We start from the raw sequence: 15,851 nt of genomic DNA, 5'->3' as shown, positions 1-15,851 counted from the left end.
TACCCCCTCTTTCCAACCCTTTCGAGGACGACCCCTACCCCTCTTTCCTTCCCCTATAGATTTATATGCTTTCCATGTCATTCTACTTTGATCCATTCTCTCTAAATGACCAAACCACCTCAACAACCCCTCTTCTGCCCTCTGACTAATGCTTTTATTAACTCCACACCTTCTCCTAATTTCCACACTCCGAATTTTCTGCATAATATTTACACCACACATTGCCCTTAGACAGGACATCTCCACTGCCTCCAACCGTCTCCTTGCTGCTGCATTTACCACCCAAGCTTCACATCCATATAAGAGTGTTGGTACTACTATACTTTCATACATTCCCTTCTTTGTCTCCATAGATAACGTTTTTTGACTCCACATATACCTCAACGCACCACTCACCTTTTTTCCCTCATCAATTCTATGATTAACCTCATCCTTCATAAATCCATCCGCCGACACGTCAACTCCCAAGTATCTGAAAACATTCACTTCTTCCATACTCCTCCTCCCCAATTTGATATCCAATTTTTCTTTATCTAAATCATTTGATACCCTCATCACCTTACTCTTTTCTATGTTCACTTTCAACTTTCTACCTTTACACACATTCTCAAACTCATCCACTAACCTTGGCAATTTTTCTTTAGAATCTCCCATAAGCACAGTATCATCAGCAAAAAGTAACTGTGTCAATTCCCATTTTGAATTTGATTCCCCATAATTTAATCCCACCCCTCTCCCGAACACCCTAGCATTTACTTCTTTTACAACCCCATCTATAAATATATTAAACAACCACGGTGACATCACAATAGCTGCTTATATTTCACCCAAACTTCCTCCTCCCTTAGTTTATACACTTTCATCTCCCTCTTACTTCTTGTTGCCATTTTCCTCTTATCCCATCTACCTCTTACTCTAACTGTAGCTACAACTAGATAATGATCCGATATATCAGTTGCCCCTCTATAAACGTGTACATCCTGGAGCCTACTCATCAACCTTTTATCCACCAATACATAATCTAACAAGCTACTTTCATTACGTGCTATATCATACCTTATATATTTATTTATCCTCTTTTTCATAAAATATGTATTACTTATTACCAAACCTCTTTCTACACAGCTCAATTAAAGGCTCCCCATTTTCATTTACCCCTGCCACTCCAAATTTACCTACTACTCCCTCCACAACATTTTTATCCACTGTAGCATTAAAATCCCCAACCACAAGTACTCTCACACATGGTTCAAAACTACCCACGCATTCATTCAAAATTTCCCAAAATCTCTCTCTCTCCTCTATACTTCTCCCTTCCCCAGGTGAGTATACGCTTACTATAACCCACTTCTCAATCCAACCTTCATTTGCCTCCACATAATCCTTGAATTAATATATTGATAGTCCCTCTTTTCCTGCCATAGCTTATCCATCAACATTATTGCTACTCCTTCCTTAGCTCTAACTCTATTTGACACCCCTGGCCTAATCCCATTTATTCCTCTCCACTGAAACTTACCAACCCCCTTCAGATTTATTTCACTTAAAGCCAGGGCATCCAGCTTCTTCTCATTCATAACATCCCCAATCATCTCTTTCTTATCATTCGCACAATATCCACGCACATTCAGACTTCCCACTTTGACAATTTTCTTTTTATTCTTTTTAGTAATTATTACAGGAAAATGGGTTACTAGCCCATTGTTCCCGGCATTTTAGCTGACTTTTACAACACGCATGGCTTACGGAGGAAAGATTCTCATTCCACTTCCCTGTGCGTATAAAAGGAAAAGTAATAAAAGCTAAGATAAAATCAAAGAAAACTCAGATGAGTGTGTATAAATAAGAGTGTACATGTATGTTTAGTGTGACCTAAGTGTAAGTAGAAGCAGCAAGACATACCTGTAATCTTGCATATTTATTAGACAGACAAGAAGACACCAGCAATCCTACCATCATGTAAAACAATTACAGGCTTTCGTTTTACACTCGCTTGGCAGGACGGTAGTACCTCCCTGGGTGGTTGCTGTCTATCTCATTCTGAGATACCATCTATCAAGAAAGATGGCCAAACATTTTTGTTTTAGATTTAATATAGGTTAACCATGCAGGTCAAGGACTTGTTCCTTTAGGTTTCTCAAGCTTCTGGTTGTTTTACAGAGAACAAAATAAATTTTTGTAGTGTGGAGGATAAAATGTTTTAACCCTGAAAATGTCAACTAGACACACCTTAATACATAATGACTGAACAAAGACCTTTGCATCTTTAACCCTAAGTACAGGCATCCCTAATTTATCAAAGTATGAATGCAAGATCATTACATAACAGGGAGGACTGAAAAAAATTGAGGCTTTCAACTTATGGAGGGAGGGAGCATTAGTGGGTCCTGAGTAAGAGAAGCCAAAAGTTACAGAATGAAAATAAGCTACTCTAAATCTGAAGAAATATACAAAAGCAGGCAACCCTCAATTTAAGTAGCCTTAATATTTATTCTTTCAACAAACCGGCCGTATCCCACCGAGTCAGGTTGGCCCAAAAAGAAAAATGAAAGTTTATACAGGAGAAGGGGTTATTAGCCCCTTGCTCCCGGCATTTTAGTCACCTATTACAACACGCATGGCTTACGGAGGAAGAATTCTGTTCCACTTCCCCATGGAGATAAGAAGAAATAAACAAGAACAAGAAAGAAAATAGAAAAAAAACCAGAGAGGTGTATATATACACTTGTACCTGTATGTGTAGTGTGACCTAGGTTTAAGGCAAAATAGCAAGACATACCTGAAATCTTGCATGTTCATGAGACAGAAAAAAGGACACCAGCAATCCTACCATCATGTAAAACAATTACAGGCTTTCGTTTTACACTCACTTGGCATGACGGTAGTACCTCCCTGGGCGGTTGCTGTCTACCAACCTACTACCTAGATAAATACTATATATTACCCCATTTTATTATCATCAATGCTTCATTCAAATTCACTCTAACACATTTTACATTTCCCATCAAGAAGAAAATGCCTTTACCATTACTCATTTTTGAGCTGTCTTTCCAAAAGAGCACGCATTACCAATACTGTACTACATAGCCATTGGATCAAGCATGATCCTCTGTAAAGCTAAAGCTTCAAAGCGTGATTTCTAGAGAGTAACCCAAATTTTATCATATAGTATGAGAGAAGCTTAAATAAATAAATAAATTAAATACTCATATCCAAGAGATACAGAACATAATTTTTTTAAAATTGAATGACACTGTGGAACTATCATAAAGCCTTTTTTCAAACATTTGCTTTTTTTTAGTATGAATTTACTGTAAAAGCCAATTTTTCTACAATGTATAATTAGACTTCAAATTCATATACAGTATCCAACCTTATGAACTGAGGCTGTGGAATTACACCCACCTCCTGGCAAGAATGTGTGGCAGCTGTTGTTGGCATTGCAGTTGTAGTATTGCTGTGTACCCCTGGCAGACCACACCCATCTTCATCAGAGGCATCCCCACAATCATCTAATCCATCACATCGCCACCAGAATGGGATGCAGATTTTATTTTCACATCGAAACATAAATTCAGTACAATTAAGACTTGTAGGTGGGAAAAGAGGGCCAAGAGGAATAGAAGGCTGTGGTGTAGTGGAAGTAACATCGGTGCAATTAAGTTCATCTGAACCATCTCCACAATCACGTTCTCCATCACACTTCCAAGACCTAGAGATAAAATACATATAAAAAAAAAATGCAGAACTTTGCATGCTTACAACAAGTTATTTTGCCCAAAAATGCATGACATTTTCTTTTTAAATGTACAACAAATAAATTAACCTTGTTACAGAGTTATTTATCTAATGTAACTAGAATACAGTTGAGCACTGCTAGTCTGCCTCCAATGGACATGGAGCCATCCAGACTAACAAGAAATCTGAATTAGAACAACCAAAATACACACTAAAAATCGTACAAGTTCGCAGGAATTTTTTAAAAGGTAAAACATTACTAATAAAAAAAAAAAGAATGGTACTCATTAACGCTTGTAGTCGATCTCTTCCCATGTGTTTCTACATGGAAATATTTATAAAAACTGTTGTTCTCTGCATTAAGTTAAACTGAATATGATACAAGTGAGACATCTGTATAATCCAAAGAAATGTACTTTATTTATACCTAGCTCTTTGTCTAAGAGATCAATATTACACAACTATTGATGTTGCATCATAGTGAGTGCAAGAACATAATAGTGATTTGTATACACTACTCATAAAATGTTACACTTACTACTTTATTCCAATTTAAAGAGAAATTCCACCTCTTTCTAAAACTGAGTTAAGAGCCCTAGCTTTAATGAAATTAACCCTTTGACTGTTTCAGGCCCCTCTGAAACTGTCATTCTATGTCGCTCAATTTTTGAAAAAAAAAAAAATTATTTTTTCTTATGAAATGATAGAGAATCTTTTCCCGATGGTAATGACACCAAAAGTTTGAAATTTGGTCGAAAACTCGTGGAATTATGCTCCCGCGAAGTTAGCGGTCTCGGCGACATATGTGTATCGGCGATTTCGCCGACTTTGAGCTCAATTTTCAGCCAATTCCATTGTTCCAGTTGACCAAACTCATAGCTATTTCTTTAGAACTCCATTTTATCTATCAGCTGAGTACAAGAAACCTCCCATTTACTAATTTGGACTACCCAATATGGTGGTCAGAAATTGGCAATTTGGCCAATTTCACGCAAAATAAAAAAGATGCCAATTTCAAAATAGGGTCCAGAATAAACAAGGTAGACATTCGTGGCACTAAAATAACATATGCTCTGCTCATTAGTCACATCTCTAGGCCCCTCTTATATTATTATTGCTTTCTATTTTGATTTTTTATTCATACAAAAAAATACAAAATTTACTGTTATGCAGACGACTGCATTATTGTAAAAATGGTATAAATAATATCAGTGCACTAGTGAAAGAATATTAGACTCCCCAGTTGACGTGTATTGGACGTGTGGTGTGATTTATTTACTCTTGAACATTGGTAAAAATCGAACATTTCCGCTACTTTGAGCTCAGTTTCAAGGTCGTTTTCATCGTAAAAGTAATGAAAATCATCTCTATTTCTGTAATATGTTTTCCATTTTATCACCTAAGACCATGAAAACGCGAATACAACGATAAATACTATACGAAAATACACCTCAAAGTCGGCGTTTTATTCCAAAAAAACGATCAGTTTTTTTTTTCTCATTACGCAATGTGTGCTGCAGGATTTTTTTTATGTGGTGCACACTGACCACACAGACCCAGTCTCTCACATGTGGGCCTACCAGCTTTCTCCCACTTGATTTGAAGCCGCTAGAATTATTGAGTATATATACGTCAGAAACATTGGCTCGTAAGACGTATTTATACGTCGAAAACAGTCAAAGGGTTAATGGCCTGAATGAACTGCATCACATTCTGAAACTTATGTGACAACCTCTGAAATCAAGAGGACAAGCACAGCGTGTCATCTTGCCCCACTTGTATATATCACCTTGCCCATTTTGTATCTGTCATCTTGCCTTCTTGCTGCGCTTGTATTTGTCATCTTGTCGCACTTGTATTTGTCACTTTGCTGCACTTGTATTTGTCATCTTGCCCCTCTAGAATTTATTGCTTTGCCTCACCTGTATCTGTCACCTTGCCCAATTTATATTTATCACCTTGCCCTACTTGTATTTGTCACCTTGCCCTACTTATATTTGTCACCTTGCCCTACTTGTATTTGTCACCTTGCCCTACTTGTATTTGTTACCTTGCCCTTCTTGTATTTGTCACCTTGCCCTACTTGTATTTGTCACCTTGCCCTGCTTGTATTTGTTACCTTGCCCTTCTTGTATTTGTTTCCTTGCCCTTCTTGTATTTGTTACCTTGCCCTGCTTGTATTTATTACTTTGCCCCTCTTGTATTTGTCATTCTGTCCCACCTGTATTTGTCATCTTGCATCACTTGTATTCGTCATCTAGCACCTCTTGCATTTATCATTTTGTCCCTTTTGCATTTGTCACCTTGCCTTCTTGTATTTGTCATCTTGCCCCTTTTGTATTTATCACCTTGCCCTACTTGTATTTGTCACCTTGCCCTACTTGTATTTGTCACTGTGCCCTACTTGTATTAGTCACCTTGCCCTACTTGTATTTGTCACCTTGCCCCTCTTGTATTTGTCACCTTGCCCATTTTGTATGTCACCTTGCCCTACTTGTATTTGTCACCTTGCCCCTTAGGAATCAAGCCATACAGTTTACTGGCCTAAGTTAAAAATTTTCATTTTAATAAATGTTTTAATTTTTAGTGAAAAATACATTAAAGAATTAAGAAACATATTATCCTTACTTGAAAATACACTGCTTGTTTCCACACTGGAACTGCCAGGCTTCACAAGTATATTTATCACAGTCATTTTCGTCAGATTTATCAGGACAATCAGCATCACCGTCACATCGCCAGGAGCTGGGCAAGCATCGCCCATCAGAGGCACAGGTCAACTCAGTGGCTGTTAAAAAAGATCACTCAGTTTTGTATTTGTGAATGAACATTATATATGCTGTCATTGGCTGATAGGAGAGGGGGAAATTTAATAACCAGGCTAAAAATGTAGAATGTCAACAAATAGATGAAGAGGACTCCTGAACATCAACACCTGTGAATATCAAAATGGTATACAATACCAACAAGTTTCTTAATAACACACATATGCAACATTTAGCCATCTTTATTTCGAAACATTTCACCTACACAGTGGCTTCTTCAGTTGAGAACAGAAAGTAGGCAGGAGCAGTAGAGATGTGAAGACAATGTAATCAGTCCATCACCCTTGAAGATGTAGATTTTGAGGTTGTCAGTCCCTCAGCCTGGAGAAGAATTCTGTTTCATAGTCTGAAACAATGGGAAGAACCAGCGACAGTGTGGAGACTTATATACTGTTGGCAGGAGAGGTGTAGAGTAGTATGTGTCTTATTACCAACTTGTCAGTATTGTATACCGTTTTGATACTCACTCTGTCAGACATCTTGGTACAGAAGGCAAAACACCTTGGACAACTTTTTCAAGATAGAATGGTTGAATCTAAGAGGGACATGACCTCTCAGTGATTACATTCTTTCTCCTACTACTCTACACCTCTCCTGCCAACAGCATACAATCTACTGCTGCTGCCTACTTTCTGTACTCGACAGAAGAAGCTTACTGTGTAGGCGAAAAGTTTTGGAATAAAGATATCTAAATGTTGCCTATGTGTCTTATTACCACGTCAACACCAGGGAGAGGAAGAGGCTACACCTGAAGTTGTAAACTGAGGAGGAAGAGATGTATAAAAATTTTTTATCAAGTTCTTCGCAAACAAAATGGAAAACAATTTATTCGGCTACAATAGCTACTAAGTGCTACAACAACAAGAATTTTATTGTATGACAGATCAGATATCAAAGATGAGACATGAAGTACCTCTTGTAACTGTCAAAAAAGTAATTACAGTACAAATAGATGTTGCACATACTGAGGAAATCTAAACTAAAAAAGGGTCAGTATTTAAGATGCTGGGTGGCAGAAAAAATAATTGCCAAATTCAAACAATGGATAAAAATGCAGGTGGGAGGGAGATTGTTGCCATGAGGCTCAAGTTACCATATTTTGTCGTGGAGCTCTATATGCAGAAAATATCTACACATTTCCACAGACATACAGAATTTTAAGGAACTGATTCATTCACTAACTCAGATTTTAGCAGTAGTGGCATTTTTTCTTCTGTTATTTAATACGTCACTTTAGCTACTCAGCAGTTAGGTGATAATTTATAGTTTACAATGGGATTTGCAATAAACATTGCTATTTTTGTAAGTAAACTGTTATGGTGCTCTTGTTTTTTCTATATATACAACAGTTATGTGGATTAAAGTAAAGGTTGGATGTGAAAAGTGGGTCATAATAAGCATGTATGCACCTGGAGAAGAGAGGAAAGTAGAGGAGAGACAGATTTTGGGAGATATTAAGTGAATGTATAGGAACCTTTGAACCAAGTGAGAGAGTAACTGTGGTAGGGGACCTGAATGCTGAAGTAGGAGAAACTTTTAGAGAGGGTGTGGTAGGTAAGTTTGGGGTGCCAGGTGTAAATGATAATGGGAGCCCTTTGATTGAACTTTGTATAGAAAGGGGTTTAGTTACAGGTAATACATATTTTAAGAAAAAGAGGATAAATACGTATACAAGATATGATGTAGGGTGTAATGACAGTCGTTTGTTGGATTGTGTATTGGTAGATAAAAGACTGTTGAGTAGACTTCAGGATGTACATGTTTATAGAGGGGCCACATATATATCAGATCACTCTTTAGTTGTAGCTACACTGAGAGTAAAAGGTAGATGGGATACAAGGAGAATAGAAGCATCAGGGAAGAGAGAGGTGAAGGTTTATAAACTAAAAGAGGAGGCAGTTAAGGTAAGATATAAACAGCTATTGGAGGATAGATGGGCTAATGAGAGCATAGGCAATGGGGTCGAAGAGGTATGGGCTAGGTTTAAAAATGTAGTGTTAGAGTGTTCAGCAGAAGTTTGTGGTTACAGGAAAGTGGGTGCGGGAGGGAAGAGGAGCGATTGGTGAAATAATGATGTAAAGAGAGCAGTAAGGGAGAAAAAGTTAGCATATGAGAAGTTTTTACAAAGTAGAAGTGATGCAAGGAGGGAAGAGTATATGGAGAAAAAGAGAGGGGTTAAGAGAGTGGTGAAGCAATGTAAAAAGAGAGCAAATGAGAGAGTGGGTGAGATGTTATCAACAAATTTTGTTGAAAATAAGAAAAAGTTTTGGAGTGAGATTAACAAGTTAAGGAAGCCTAGAGAACAAATGGATTTGTCAGTTAAAAATAGGAGAGGAGAGTTATTAAATGGAGAGTTAGAGGTATTGGGAAGATGGAGGGAATATTTTGAGGAATTGTTAAATGTTGATGAAGATAGGGAAGCTGTGATTTCGTGTATAGGGCAAGGAGGAATAACATCTTGTAGGAGTGAGGAAGAGCCAGTTGTGAGTGTGGGGGAAGTTCATGAGGCAGTAGGTAAAATGAAAGGGGGCAAGGCAGCCGGGATTGATGGGATAAAGATAGAAATGTTAAAAGCAGGTGGGGATATAGTTTTGGAGTGGTTGGTGCAATTATTTAATAAATGTATGGAAGAGGGTAAGGTACCTAGGGATTGGCAGAGAGCATGCATAGTTCCTTTGTATAAAGGCAAAGGGGACAAAAGAGTGCAAAAATTATAGGGGGATAAGTCTGTTGAGTATACCTGGTAAAGTGTATGGTAGAGTTATTATTGAAAGAATTAAAAGTAAGACTGAGAATAGGATAGCAGATGAACAAGGAGGCTTTAGGAAAGGTAGGGGGTGTGTGGACCAGGTGTTTACAGTGAAACATATAAGTGAACAGTATTTAGATAAGGCTAAAGAGGTCTTTGTGGCATTTATGGATTTGGAAAAGGCGTATGACAGGGTGGATAGGGGGGCAATGTGGCAGATGTTGCAGGTGTATGGTGTAGGAGGTAGGTTACTGAAAACAGTGAAGAGTTTTTACGAGGATAGTGAGGCTCAAGTTAGAGTATGTAGGAAAGAGGGAAATTATTTCCCAGTAAAAGTAGGCCTTAGACAAGGATGTGTGATGTCACCGTGGTTGTTTAATATATTTATAGATGGGGTTGTAAGAGAAGTAAATGCGAGGGTCTTGACAAGAGGTGTGGAGTTAAAAGATAAAGAATCACACATAAAGTGGGAGTTGTCACAGTTGCTCTTTGCTGATGACACTGTGCTCTTGGGAGATTCTGAAGAGAAGTTGCAGAGGTTGGTGGATGAATTTGGTAGGGTGTGCAAAAGAAGAAAATTAAAAGTGAATACAGGAAAGAGTAAGGTTATGAGGATAACAAAAATATTAGGTGATGAAAGATTGGATATCAGATTGGAGGGAGAGAGTATGGAGGAGGTGAATGTATTCAGATATTTGGGAGTGGACGTGTCAGCAGATGGGTCTATGAAGGATGAGGTGAATCATAGAATTGATGAGGGGAAAAGGGTGAGTGGTGCACTTAGGAGTCTGTGGAGACAAAGAACTTTGTCCTTGGAGGCAAAGAGGGGAATGTATGAGAGTATAGTTTTACCAACACTCTTATATGGGTGTGAAGCATGGGTGATAAATGTTGCAGCGAGGAGAAGGCTGGAGGCAGTGGAGATGGCATGTCTGAGGGCAATGTGTGGTGTGAATATAATGCAGAGAATTCGTAGTTTGGAAGTTAGGAGGAGGTGCGGGATTACCAAAACTGTTGTCCAGAGGGCTGAGGAAGGGTTGTTGAGGTGGTTCGGACATGTAGAGAGAATGGAGCGAAACAGAATGACTTCAAGAGTGTATCAGTCTGTAGTGGAAGGAAGGCGGGGTAGGGGTCGGCCTAGGAAAGGTTGGAGGGAGGGGGTAAAGGAGGTTTTGTGTGCGAGGGGCTTGGACTTCCAGCAGGCGTGCGTGAGCGTGTTTGATAGGAGTGAATGGAGACGAATGGTTTTTAATACTTGACGTGCTGTTGGAGTGTGAGCAAAGTAACATTTATGAAGGGGTTCAGGGAAACCGGCAGGCCGGACTTGAGTCCTGGAGATGGGAAGTACAGTGCCTGCACTCTGAAGGAGGGGTGTTAATGTTGCAGTTTAAAAACTGTAGTGTAAAGCACCCTTCTGGCAAGACAGTGATGGAGTGAATGATGGTGAAAGTTTTTCTTTTTCGGGCCACCCTGCCTTGGTAGGAATCGGCCAGTGTGTTAATAAAAAAACAACAACAGTTGCTTCCTAGGTAGTCGGTTGGTAGACAGCAACCGCCCAGGGAGGTACTACCGTCCTGCCAAGCGCGTATAAAACGAACGAAAGCCTGTAATTGTTTTACATGATGGTAGGATTGCTGGTGTCCTTTTTTCTGTCTCATGAACATGCAAGATTTCAGGTACGTCTTGCTGATTCTACTTACACTTAGGTCACACTACACATACATGTACAAGCACATCCATACACACCCCTCTGGGTTTTCTTCTATTATCTTTCTAATTCTTATTCTTGTTTATTTCCTCTTATCTCCATGGGGAAGTGGAATAGAATTCTTCCTCCGTAAGCCATGCATGTTGTAAGAGGCAACTAAAATGCCAGGAGCAAGGGGCTAGTAACCTCTTCTCCTGTATATATTACTAAATGTAAAAGAAGAAACTTTCGTTTTTCCTTTTGGGCCACCCCGCCTCGGTGGGATATGGCCGGTGTGTTGAAAGAAAGACAACAGTTGCTTGCAGTTTTAATACATAAACTCTCCAATATTTAATGCGTTGTGCAATGAAAAGGTACATTTTCTGCCTAGGCAAAAAAAATTTTAACCCCCAAAAAACCTAACCTAACTAAGAATTTAACTCAAGATGCTGGTTAGGCTACAGTCTTTAACTTAAAATTTAGGTTATTTTTTTTTTTTTTTGGGTGAATTATTCGGATACATAGGAGTGGACATATCAGAAGAAGGGTCTATGAAAGATGAGGTGAATCATAAAACTGATGAGGGGAAAAAGGCGAGTGGTGCACTGAGGAGTCTGGAGACAAATAGCTTTGTCCAGGGATGCAAAGAGGGGAATGTATGAGAGTAGTCATACTAATGCTCTTATATGGGTGTGAAGCATGGGTGGTGAATCTTCCAACATGGAGAAGGCTGGAGGCAGTGGAGATGTTGTGTCTGAGGGCAATGTGTGGTGTGAATATAATGCAGAGAATTCGTAGTTTGGAAATTAGGAGGTGCAGGATTACCAAACTATTACCCAGAGGGCTGAGGAGAGGTTGTTGAGATGGTCTCGACATGTAGAGAGGTTGGAACAAAACAGAATGCCTTCGAGAGTGTATAAATCTGTAGAGGAGGAAAAGCGGGGTAGAGGTTGGCCTAGGAAAGGTTGGAGGGTGTGGGTAAAGGAGGTTTAGTGTGCGAGGGGCTTGGACTTCCAACAAGCATGCGCGAGCGTGTTAGATAGGAGCAAATGGAGACGAATGGTTTTCAGGACTTGAAGTGCTGTAGGAGTGTGAGCAGGTTAATGTTTATCAAGGGATTCAGGGAAACTGGCAGGATGGACTTAAGTCCTGGAAATGGGAAGCACAGTGCGTGCACTCTGAAGGAGGGGGGTTAATGTTGCAGTTCTATAACTCTAGTGTAAGTGCACCTCTGGCAAGACAGTGATGGAGTGAATGATGGCAGAAGTTTTTCTTTTTCAGGCCACCCTACCCTGGTGGGAAATGGCCGATGTGTTAATAAAACAATAATAAAAATTATCAACAAGTTACAGTAGTATTTTCCCACAGGCCCAAAATACTAATGTTTCGAATTGACAACCCACATAATGTTAGAGAATTTACATTATAACATTATAATCACAGAGCTTGAGAGAGCACTTTAAAAAATTCCAAGACAATGAATAGATTTTCCGAGATACATTTCTGCATCAACCAGTTAGGCAGTTAGGATAAGATACAAACAACGGCTGGAGGACAGATGGGCTAGTGAGAATACAAGCAATGGGGTAGATGTATGGGGTAAGTTTAAGAATATAGTGTTAGAGTATTCAGCAGAAGTTTGTGGTTACAGGAAAGTGGGTGTGGAAGGGAAGAAGAGTGATTGGTGGAATGATGTACAGAGAGTAGTAAGAGAGAAAAAGTTAGCCTATGAGAGGTTTTTACAAAGTAGAAGTGATGCAAGGAGGGAGGAGTATATGGAGAGAAAAAGTGAGGTAAAAAAGAGTGGTGAAGCAATGTTCAAAGAGAGCAAATGAAAGAGTGGGTGAGATGCTATCAACAGATTTTGTCGAATATAAGAAAAAGTTTTGGAGTGATATTAATAAGTCGAGTAGGTAGTAGGTTGGTAGACGGCAACCGCCCAGGGAGGTAAAACCGTCCTGCCAAGTGAGTGTAAAACGAAAGCCTGTAATTGTTTTACATGATGGTAGGATTGCTGGTGTCCTTTTTTCTGTCTCATGAACATGCAAGTTTTCAGGTACGTCTTGCTACTTCTACTTACACTTAGGTCCCACTACACATACATGTACAAGCACATATATACACACCCCTCTGGGTTTTCTTCTATTTTCTTTCTAGTTCTTATTCTTGTTTATTTCCTCTTATCTCCATGGGGAAGTGGAACAGAATTCTTCCTCCGTAAGCCATGCGTGTTGTAAGAGGCGACTAAAATGCCGGGAGCAAGGGGCTAGTAACCTCTTCTCCTGTATATATTACTAAATGTAAAAGGAGAAACTTTCGTTTTTCCTTTTGGGCCACCCCGCCTCGGTGGGATACGGCCGGTGTGTTGAAAGAAAGAAGAAGAAGAAAAAGTTTTGGAGTGATATTAATAAGTCGAGTAGGTAGTAGGTTGGTAGACGGCAACCGCCCAGGGAGGTAAAACCGTCCTGCCAAGAGAGTGTAAAACGGAAACCTGTAATTGTTTTACATGATGGTAGGATTGCTGGTGTCTTTTGTCTGTCTCATAAATATGCAAGATTACAGATACATCTTGCTACTTCTACTTACACTTAGGTCACACTACACATACATGTACAAGCGTATATATACACACCCCTCAGGGTTTTCTTCTATTTTCTTTCTAGTTCTTTTTTTTTTTTTTTTTTTTTTTCAACAAGTCGGCCGTCTCCCACCGAGGCAGGGTGACCCAAAAAAGAAAGAAAATCCCCAAAAAGAAAATACTTTCATCATCATTCAACACTTTCACCACACTCGCACATTATCACTGTTTTTGCAGAGGTGCTCAGAATACAACAGTCTAGAAGCATACACATATAAAGATACACAAACATATCCCTCCAAACTGCCAATATCCCAAAACCCCTCCTTTAAAGTGCAGGCATTGTACTTCCCATTTCCAGGACTCAAGTCCGACTATATGAAAATAACCGGTTTCCCTGAATCCCTTCACTAAATATTACCCTGCTCACACTCCAACAGATCGTCAGGTCCCAAGTACCATTCGTCTCCATTCACTCCTATCTAACACGCTCACGCACGCTTGCTGGAAGTCCAAGCCCCTTACCCACAAAACCTCCTTTACCCCCTCTCTCCAACCCTTTCGAGGACGACCCCTACCCCGCCTTCCTTCCCCTATAGATTTATATGCTTTCCATGTCATTCTACTTTGATCCATTCTCTCTAAATGACCAAACCACCTCAACAACCCCTCTTCTGCCCTCTGACTAATACTTTTATTAACTCCACACCTTCTCCTAATTTCCACACTCCGAATTTTCTGCATAATATTTACACCACACATTGCCCTTAAACAGGACATCTCCACTGCCTCCAACCGTCTCCTCGCTGCTGCATTTACCACCCAAGCTTCACACCCATATAAGAGTGTTGGTACTACTATACTTTCATACATTCCCTTCTTTGCCTCCATAGATAACATTTTTTGACTCCACATATACCTCAACGCACCACTCACCTTTTTTCCCTCATCAATTCTATGATTAACCTCATCCTTCATAAATCCATCCGCCGACACGTCAACTCCCAAGTATCTGAAAACATTCACTTCTTCCATACTCCTCCTCCCCAATTTGATATCCAATTTTTCTTTATCTAAATCATTTGACACCCTCATCACCTTACTCTTTTCTATGTTCACTTTCAACTTTCTACCTTTACACACACTCCCAAACTCATCCACTAACCTTTGCAATTTTTCTTTAGAATCTCCCATAAGCACAGTATCATCAGCAAAAAGTAACTGTGTCAATTCCCATTTTGAATTTGATTCCCCATAATTTAATCCCACCCCTCTCCCAAACACCCTAGCATTTACTTCCTTAACAACCCCATCTATAAATATATTAAACAACCATGGTGACATTACACATCCCTGTCTAAGACCTACTTTTACCGGGAAATAGTCTCCCTCTCTTCTACACACCCTAACCTGAGCCTCACTATCTTCATAAAAACTCTTTACAGCATTTAATAACTTACCACCTATTCCATATACTTGCAACATCTGCCACATTGCTCCTCTATCCACTCTATCATATGCCTTTTCTAAATCCATAAATGCAATAAAAACTTCCCTACCTTTATCTAAATACTGTTCACATATATGCTTCAATGTAAACACTTGATCTACACATCCCCTACCCACTCTGAAACCTCCTTGCTCATCCGCAATCCTACATTCTGTCTTACCTCTAATTCTTTCAATTATAACCCTACCGTACACTTTTCCTGGTATACTCAGTAAGCTTATTCCTCTATAATTTTTACAATCTCTTTTGTCCCCTTTCCCTTTATATAAAGGGACTATACATGCTCTCCGCCAATCCCTAGGTACCTTCCCCTCTTTCATACATTTATTGAACAAAAGTACCAACCACTCCAACACTATATCCCCCCCTGCTTTTAACATTTCTGTCATGATCCCATCAGTACCAGCTGCTTTACCCCCTTTCATTTTACGTAATGCCTCACGTACCTCCCCCACACTTACATTCTGCTCTTCTTCACTCCTAAAAGATGGTATACCTCCCTGACCAGTGCATGAAATTACTGCCTCTGTTTCTTCCTTAACATTTAAAAGTTCCTCAAAATATTCTCGCCATCTACCTAATACCTCCATCTCCCCATCTACTAACTCCCCTACTCTGTTTTTAACTGACAAATCCATATTTTCCCTTGGCTTTCTTAACTTGTTTAACTCACTCCAAAATTTTTTCTTATTTTCATTAAAATTTCTTGACAGTGCCTCTCCCACTCTATCATCTGCTCTCCTTTTGCACTCTCTCACCACTCT

General features: G+C 39.4%; 1 protein-coding gene across 1 annotated transcript in view; it reads right to left on the bottom strand.

The window, feature by feature from the left end:
* LOC128695906 (sortilin-related receptor) overlaps positions 1 to 15,851 on the bottom strand; it is a gene marked incomplete at its 5' end in the record, with an annotated part of 164,529 nt that overhangs the window by 101,297 nt on the left and 47,381 nt on the right. The window contains 2 exon segments of the mRNA XM_070084886.1: positions 3,406 to 3,712; positions 6,367 to 6,526. Of these exon segments, the coding sequence (XP_069940987.1) occupies positions 3,406 to 3,712; positions 6,367 to 6,526 (467 nt within the window).

The sequence above is a fragment of the Cherax quadricarinatus genome, chromosome 14 (assembly GCF_038502225.1).
Source record: "Cherax quadricarinatus isolate ZL_2023a chromosome 14, ASM3850222v1, whole genome shotgun sequence".
Lineage (NCBI taxonomy): Eukaryota > Metazoa > Arthropoda > Malacostraca > Decapoda > Parastacidae > Cherax > Cherax quadricarinatus.
The sequence above is the reverse complement of the archived record's forward strand: the minus strand, read 5'-3'. Positions and strand labels throughout refer to the sequence as shown.